At 45.2% G+C, this 8879-nt stretch overlaps 1 protein-coding gene across 1 annotated transcript in view; it reads right to left on the minus strand.

Moving 5' to 3' along the window:
- Window positions 1-16: 16 nt before the first annotated feature.
- PHLPP2 (PH domain and leucine rich repeat protein phosphatase 2) overlaps window positions 17-8879 on the minus strand; it is a 48076-nt gene continuing 39213 nt past the window's right edge. Inside the window, exons 14-19 of the mRNA XM_019474671.1 lie at window positions 6853-7015; window positions 6200-6330; window positions 5689-5799; window positions 5034-5222; window positions 4668-4899; window positions 17-2961 (exon numbers count right to left, since the gene is read on the minus strand). Coding sequence (XP_019330216.1) covers window positions 1822-2961; window positions 4668-4899; window positions 5034-5222; window positions 5689-5799; window positions 6200-6330; window positions 6853-7015 — 1966 coding nt within the window. The 3' untranslated portion in view covers window positions 17-1821. The remainder of the gene's footprint in view (window positions 2962-4667; window positions 4900-5033; window positions 5223-5688; window positions 5800-6199; window positions 6331-6852; window positions 7016-8879) is intronic.

Here is an 8879-nt window from a genome sequence, read left to right on the forward strand (position 1 = left end):
TGGACTAGATGACCTTTAGAGGTCCCTTCCAACCCAAACTATTCTATGATTCTATGATTTTTTTCCTAGTGAGAAGAAATTCAAGGTGCTTTGAAATGTCAGTAAAACTCCACTAGATTTTATCAAAAGATCTATATTGACAGAATCCCACAAGTAGTCTGCACAGTATTTTCTTCTGAGCAAGGCCTGAATTTGATCCAAAAATATACAGCTCAAGCCCCTCAGAGCTCTTGAGAAGAAACTTTCAAGTTTTCTTCATAAATATAATTAATAAAGAAGAAAAGGCACTAGCCCACATTACAGTCAGGATTATTGCACCACTGACTTGAGCGGGGCAGCTGCTGTCCAGCTCTCTGTCAGCTAAGGAAGACAGATCTGCACGCTACAGGGGCAGTGGTCTTTTCACAACCCTTACACAAGATGACGACATAGGCAGCCAACTTAGACCCTGCACCAAAAATCCTAATGGAAACACAATGCATCTGCCGAGTGCAGACTGGCCAGTTCACAACTAGTGGGAGTGTTTTAAACATCTTTTCCAGTGCTGATAAAGATGTTACTAAGGTGAAAAGTTCTATTTTTCCTTTTGCATTGAAAGCTAAACAGAAACAAGTATGCTTTCACCTTGTTTGTGGCCAAATTGGGCATGTACCATGAAATGCAGGTTGCTATGGATTTGGAATATGACTCCTGTTTTCAGAGGCAAGCAAAGATGCTGTAGCTGACAGTGCAGAGGTTTATTATGGTGGTGGAACAGAGCACTGAACGCTTCCCCAGCATACAAAGGGCAGCCCCACTGCTCACTAGCCTTAGAGCGGCATACCACTGCTTACAACTTGGTTTCCTCTTAGATGGAGTACCTCACTGAGACAAGCGTGAGCTCCGGGTTTCATCTCATGTCTCCTGGACACAGGAAGCCTCTACTGTAAAGCATCCATGATGGAGGTGGCCAAGTTGCTGCTGAGCTGGGTCTGTGCTCTGCAGCTAGAAGCACTAGCTCTACACATTACCTTAATCAACAAGTCCAGAGCTGATCTTTCCTATGCTCCATCTAAAATGCATCAGTAGGCACCTGCTTATCACTCAGCTGTGTATTTTCTCATCCTGCATAGGCTGATCCAATCATAACCCTCACTCTACCCTGCACCAGTGCTCATCAGAACACTGGTACCCTGAGACTTCCACTGCCCTAACAACATCCATTGGGAAAAGCCCCCACCACACCTGCTGTGGAGTGCTCTATCCCCTAACCCTAAATAATAAAGTGCTGGGCTGAAGGGGAGCAGAACAGCTTAAGTGCAATCAATAAAAGTGCTTGCAATTAATGTAGGAAACCATTCTTGGGTCAGCTTCATTGCAACTGGCTGTATTCTTTCAAGGAGTAACAAAGTCAGGTGCTGGGGGGCGGCTGCATCAGAAATATTCACAGGACTCCAAACACTGAACATTGCCCCCTCAGCAGCCTCCTCTCCCCACGCGCACATATGCCAGCCCCTTTCCTGCAGAGCTGGCAGAACCTCAGGGTTCAAGGAGTTACAGGCAGGTGTTGGAACACCTGCCTTCTTCCTAGTGCTTGCACAATTTCCAGACAGTCCCTACCAAAGAGCTCAGCTGCTGGTCTGAGTGCTCATAGAACAACTGAAACTCTACAGTGGAAAGTGGACAGCCCAGACCTTAGCACTCCCAATTCTTCCTCGACTCCATTAACGAAGCAGCAGATGCCTGTACTCCTTGCAGATCCCAGCTCCCCTTGGAGGGCAAGACAGCCCTTATGGGACAGAGCTTCCTGGGACAGACAATGTGGGAGCAGTACTTGTAGAGTTACAAAGCTGTGTCAAACTCCTCTGGCAGAGCTGCTACATGTTCCTCTTTCTTGTCCTGATCTGCTCCATTCTCCTGGTGCTGCTTCAGTTGTTCCTTCACTTCCTCCTCCAGATCAGGCGGCACCACAAATTGATCCTCTGGCTCCATCTGGGATGGAGCAGCAAAATAGCCTGTCTTCTTCTTGGGTGCCTCTGTGGCTACTTCGATGAGGTTGAGGCTCTCCTCCAAGGGCACTATGGAGCCATTGGAAAGCTTCTTTCCATAGAGACAGCATGTGGAAAGAGATTTTTGCAGTTCACACTTTTCCTTGACCCCTCTCTGCACAGTGTTGCTGTTTACACTGTTCTGTCTCCGAATGATGAGGACAAGCCCAGAGTCATCCTCTGGCCCTGGAGCAGAGGAGCTGTACTCTGCAGCAGGAAGTTCAAACTCCAGGCCCTTTCCTTTACAGCAGTGGATGTCCACCTCTACCTCCACTTTACTGCCATTTGTTATCACACCTTCCACAGGCTGCTCATCATCGCTATCCAGACCATTGTCAGACTGGTTGCTAGAGAAGGTGGCACTGGAAGGTTGGCGCTGAAAGATGCTTGAGGGGGGCACAGGATGTAAGCTGCAACGTCGCTCTTGTCGTGGTAGCAAACTGCCATCGAGACCAACAGCATTGTGTTCATCTGAAGCAGTAGAGCCCACCTCACTGCTAACCTCAGAAGCAGACAGTTCACTGCTGAACTCTGAAGCAATTCCACTGCTAGATGAAGGTGTTGCTGGCTTGGTGGTGGTGGAACTAAATCCCCCAGGACCTGGCAGAGTGAGGCCATGCATCTCACATGTGCAGCTGTCCTCGCTGATGTTGAGACATACCACCATTGCACCTACGTTGTCTTGGCAACCATAGCTTTGGGCTAAAGTGCAGAGTTTCTTTGCAGCAGCTAGTGGGTCATGTAGGTGGCGCACGGCTGAGACAGCCTCTGTATAAGAAAGATGTTCCCAGAGAGCTTTGTTGCCTAGAAGTAGCAGCTCATCTTGTACAGTCAGTGGAATGGAACTGACATGTGGTTTGGGCAGGATCCAAGGATGCAAGTATGTGCAGCCCAGCATCCGAGTACAGCAAGTCACACCATTGACCTTATTGTCCTGCAGACAAGAGAAACAAGGCAGTAGCATTAGATCTGCTATTAGATCATTTAGAGAGCAGTCTTTCCCCTGCCCATATACTGGTTTGGAACCTTGAGAAACGCCAGTGCACAGCTACCGTATAGGAGAAAGGGATCTAGGTCCAGGTACCACAGCACAGCCATTCACTGTACCTGATCATCAGGTACAGTAATCACCCATCACCCATGCTGGCAATAACACACTTTTATCCCACAAAGCTTCTTGTCACATTTTGAAGAATTGTGGCAAACTATTCTGAAATGCGCAGCTAGACTACCTGCAGCACATTGATCAGAGAATCTCACTCATGAGTCTTACATGAAACTTATTTTTTCAGTATGAGAGAGATAGTGACTTTTTACTTTCACATTGCAAGGCAGATTATCCAGACATTAAATAATTTGTGTATTTTCTGAACTATTTCCCTCTTTATTAATGTATAACTGCATTCTGAAGTGTGGACACTACATGCTGAGGAAGAAAAGAACAAGTAGGTATCTCGCACTACTGCTGTAACCTGGAGGTATTACCTCCTTCCTGTTCCTGTGTCATGGTTCAACCACCAGATAGTCCCCTGGCCAGCCTGGCACTAGTCTCCTGGATAGAAAATTGCCCACAGCCCTCAGTCCCTTTCACAAGTCAGTGCATACAGAGTACACAGCTTCCCCAGTGTTTTGAATTTAATTTCAGTATTCTTAATTTCTGTATCCTCTGGGTGTTAAACATTGCTGCTGCTGCTGCTAAGTATTAAAAACCAGCAGAGGACACATGCAGGGAAGTCTCCTTAGACAATGATTTCACTTTTATTTTTCAGAATCCATTCATCAGCCAGTTTTTAAACCATTTATTGTGCTACATTGATTCCACAGTTATTTTTAGTCAGAGTGCTATGGAATATAGCACCTTGCAGAGCTATAACATATTAACAGATTATCCCTGTCAAACACTTTTATCAAACATCCTGATACTTTATAAAAGACCCACTGAGCATAAAACTAATATGACTGGCACTGATTTCTCAGATCTTCACTGACGACATATTTTCCAGTTCTTTGGAACTTCCCTGTTATTTCCAAGTTTTTAGAAAGTTAACCTTTAGAGAGTTCTCCAGAAATCATTTTAGCACTTTCGCATAAAACCAATGAACACTTCTGTCTTTTGTGTTAAAATTTTTACCCGTAATATACTTTATATCCATGTTCTGCGTGTCTCAAGAGCCACTAATCCTGTACCTTCACTGAGTAAAACATGGAAGAAATCCAAAGAGAAGTAACTTGAGTCATACTTTTCAAGAAACACCAGAAATATTTTGTGGGTTTTGAGACAAGATGACTTCCCAGGCCCTGCTCTGTTCTTCAGTGGCTCCTCTCCACACTCACTCAAGTCACGCACAGTATTATGGACCTCCCCTCCTTTAGCTCCACACCTATTTTCTTTCCTTCCTCTCTCCCCAAGCTATCCATGGTATCCTGTACCCGTAGTTCTCAGGCCATAATGGTTTTAAGAACATGTCATTCTGAATAGCTAATCAGCAAGAGAAGCAGAGCAGGAAGCAACAGATAAGTCACTTGAACACCTTCATGCCATCCTCTCCCCTGTACTATTGTGCAGGCAGCAGAGCTCATGTATTTGTACCTAGCTTTTACGGGAGGGTGGAAGCTGAAGTGAAGAGGGTCCAAACCAACCTCTGTTATAATGGCTTTTTGCTCCTTGACTCTCTTGGCTTCTTCTGAACATTGTTCAAGGCTAAAGACTTTGCAGAGAGGCAGTGGTTTTCCACTTCGGCACAGAATGGCTTGGCACGTCCCCACATTGGCCACCATCAGAGAAAAGTTGCTGGCTGGATCAGCCACATCATGACGAATATAGCAAAGGACAGCAGAGGAACCCAGCTTCTGCCCAGCCATGCCCAGCTTCCTGTTGGAGGAGAAGGTGTAGGAAGGCTCCAGACTCCGGTGACAGGCATTCTGGAGGGCTGCCTCACCCCACCTAACACATTAAGTGATATACCTATGCAGGTCCCACCAGGACCAGCTTGCTCACTGTCCTACCTGTGGGAGACCAAGAAGGTGTTGGACATGAACATGGTGTCTGACTGCTGTACCTCCTCCAGGAGCACATCGGCCATGGTGCACTGCAGCAAGCGTGGCAGCTCCTCGTTCTTGTCACCATCAAACATGCCATACACAGCCTCCATCCCCTCTGCAAAGCTCCCCAGTGCCAGGGATGACACACACAGCCTGTTAGAAAAGCATACAAGCAAAGTTAGTATGTCTCAAAAGATTATATGGTCCCCAAAACCACAGCCTTCAGGCACCTTGCCGTGAGTGCTGTTCTCACAGGGCAGCAAAGCCACTGTCCCTACATTTGCTGCCCCATGAGATGTACAGCTGCAGTTTATTATTGGAACTCCCGAACCCTCCTTGACCACACTCAAGAGAGGGCAATGGGCACAGCCGGCAAGAGAAAGAAAAAGCATCTCTGCTAGGGTGGGAAGCAAAGTCCAAGTGTCCTAGGATAAGTGTGAAAACTGAGGGAAGGGACAATGCAGAGGCTTGAGTTACCAAGACTTAGCAAGAGATCTGGAGAGACAGAGGGACGGATGAGCTCTTGAGCAAGACAAGTCTGCTTGGGTGCTTAGCAGCGCACTTCACCTAGCACCCTGAGAAGACAAAGTGTCAGCGTCCAGCAGACCACAATACTCACTTATTTCTTTGGCCTGCCATCTCAGCTACTCCGTGACTCCAGAAGGTAGAAGTGAGTGCTGAGTCTGCCGTAAGGGAGGGCTTAGCATCAATCTTCAGCGTGGTAATGTGACTACAGAGAGAGAAGAACAGAAGTCATTCTCTCCTAGACCCTGCTGAACAGCTTGTGGCCAAAGGACCTCGTTCAGTCTAGAGTTTTAGACAGTAGCCTGTGGAAAGAGCTGCACTAAGGAGAGGAGTTTAAGGTCTTGGCCTTCTGGAGATGTCCGGCTGCTTATGCCAGAGACAGCTGGGAGAATGTCATACCACCCGAAAAATTGTCTGCTTGTTCTGATGATTTGGACCCAGACTTTTCCCCTCCTACAAGACAGAAAGCTTCAGCTGCCTCAGGCAGAGAACATTATAACATTATGCAATGCTGTGATACACATTTTACTATCCCATTTCCCCTCCTGGGAAGTGTTACCCTTCCCTGTGCAGGTCACTACTGGGTTGGCATCTCCATGGCTCACCTGAAGATGTCCAGTGTCTTGTGCTCTAGCACCAGGTTTGTGTTTCCGCTCAGGTCCAACTCCTGCAAGGCACCTGGCAGTGCCTCAGGGATTAGGATTTCAGTTAACTCATTGCAGCTCAAGTCCACAAACTACAGTATCAAAAAAAGCACAATGACAAAGAAAATATTCGCTGTTCTCTCATGTGATCAGTTCCTCCAGTGCTCCTTCCAAACATCATATGACCCCACTACTGATTGTATCCCAAAAACAGGTAATGAAAATGGGTCTGACCTATCAGTAGAAGAACAATTTATAAGCAGCAAATACTTAAAACCTGCAATAGCCAGGACTCCAATACTAAAGGAATAGGTCACGCTAAAGGTAATAGAAGGCCTATATATACAAACCTACCTAGCCATATAACACTCCCTACTGTCTCAAATGGTAAACCAGAAATACACCAAGTCAGAGACAGATGGTAAAGAGGAATGAGAGATGAGCCATCTTTGATCAACTCTGAAAGGTGACAGATCTAGAATGCATATTCTGTGCCCTCTTCTTGGGTTGATCAAGCAAAATGCTGGGATCTCCAGTTCCTCTCCTAGCAGTTACTCTTCAATCTCCAACCCAAACTTTCCCCTGATACCTCTTTACCTTCTCCATAAGAATACCTGAATACGGGGCAAATGCAGGATCTCTGGAAAGATGCTGATTTCATTAGAGTGTGCAATAAGTGTATGAAGTAGCTTGCAGTTTGCCACTGTTGTGGGAATCGTTTTCAGTTTGTTGCCACTCAGATTCAGCTCTTCCAAGTGCTCCAGCTTACCGAGTTTGCTGAAAGGGAAACAAAAGAATACTGTATCTTATAGGCAAGAACTTGTGACTTTCTGAATCTGTAGATGAGGTATCCACAGACACTACCCTTTGAGATACATTTCTAATTTATTGATAGGCAACCGAGAGTCCTAAGAGATGCTCTAGTAAGAGCTCAGGGTCCCCAAGCTTGGCTTGGATTTATACAACAGACAGATCCCTTCACCCCTGACTTCTAAAGCACTAAAGCAGAAGACTGTAGTGTCTTCATTTTAAAACTGGCAAAAAAAGCTAAGCTGTGTCAGTGTACTTTGTAAGAATAAACAGATTTACATGAAAGTGGTTGTTTAGCCTGACCAGTACCAGGAAGAATCATGGCAAAGCTTGCACAGATGCAATCAATACCGAATTAATTGTGCTGACATAATTAATAAAAAAAACCCCTTAGATTTTTGTGCTAATGTAACAGAATTTGCTGGGTTTTGTGAGACTACAAATTAAGCTGACATAGAAGTCTACCAGTATAACACTAGCTCTCTACTATATTCCAAAGAAAGTATATTTGATACCCCAAAACTGGATTGCAGAAGACACTGAAAAGTAAATGAATTAAGAATTCAGTGTAAGTTCTTCTAGTAGGGCTCTTGGGGAGGCACTTTTGATTCAGTGACAGTCAATAGATCAGTGATAAATAAGAAAAACATACACACTCACCAAATTATACCTAGTAAAATTCGCAGATAAAAAATATGGTGGAACCTCAGTTTCAACATATAGTAATATGAACTATTTGGTAACATGAACTTACCTTAAGAGCACGTGATTTAAATTAGCTAAGTAATGTTATGCACATAGGAACTTGTACAAGAGAGGAAAACAATCCTCAGAGACGTGACTCTGAAAAAGGCTTGAGTCAGCTGAACAGGTACTCAGAACAGAACAGTGTATAAAGACGTCACCAGAAGGGGACTCAAGTAGATGCTCACAACCAACATTATCTGCTTATGATTTTGCCATCGTTTGTTTATTCAGCGTCAAAAAATAGAATCATAAGAATTCAGCTTCTCCACCCCTTTACCTGAGACAAACCCCTTCTACACTGCTCTGCACACAGCTCCCAGACAGAAGTATAATGGAGATGGGAAGAAGTATGACATGCGTACAGTCTGGATTTATAGGGCAAGGACTAGGGAAGTTACTTCAGCAGAAGGGAAGTTACAAGAAGCAGAAGTTACTTCAGCTGGAAGGAGGAGAGGCGTCAAGCATAGGGCTGTAGAGAACTTTTGAGGAACAAATGAGCAATTCGGTTTGGGTAGGTCAAGCAGGAACTGCTGAAGATTCAGGAACAATGACTCAACTTCATGGAAGCAAGTAGGTAGAAAATGGAATTGCGTCATTTCAGTCAGCATGGGAGGGTAGTCCTGCTTAGAAAGAGGCTGTGAAGGAAGAAGTACGAGCACTGAAGAGTGTTGAGGAGACCTGTTTTAAGAAAGTAAAAGCAAATGCTGACAAAGTGGCTCTTAAAGGTAGGGGAGGAATTAGAGAGAATGCTATGGAGGATTATGTGATAATTTTGCAAAGCCTGCAGCTGAGAACATAAGGGATGAAGTAATGCATTTTAGCCAGAGAAACATTACTTAGAATCATAGAATCACAGAATGGTTTGGGTTGGAAGGGACCTCTAAGGATCATCTAGTCCTACCCCCCTGCCATGGACAGGGCCATCTTTCACTAGACCCGGTTGCTCAATGCCCCGCCCAACCTGGCCTTGAACACTTCCAGGGATGGGGCATCCACAGCTTCTCTGGGCAACCTGTTCCAGTGCCTCACCACCCTCATCGTAAAACATTTCTTCCTTATGTCCAATCTAAATCTACCCTCTTTC

The sequence above is a fragment of the Aptenodytes forsteri genome, unplaced genomic scaffold (genome assembly GCF_000699145.1).
Source record: "Aptenodytes forsteri isolate BGI_AS27 unplaced genomic scaffold, ASM69914v1 Scaffold269, whole genome shotgun sequence".
In the NCBI taxonomy this organism is placed as follows: Eukaryota; Metazoa; Chordata; class Aves; order Sphenisciformes; family Spheniscidae; genus Aptenodytes; species Aptenodytes forsteri.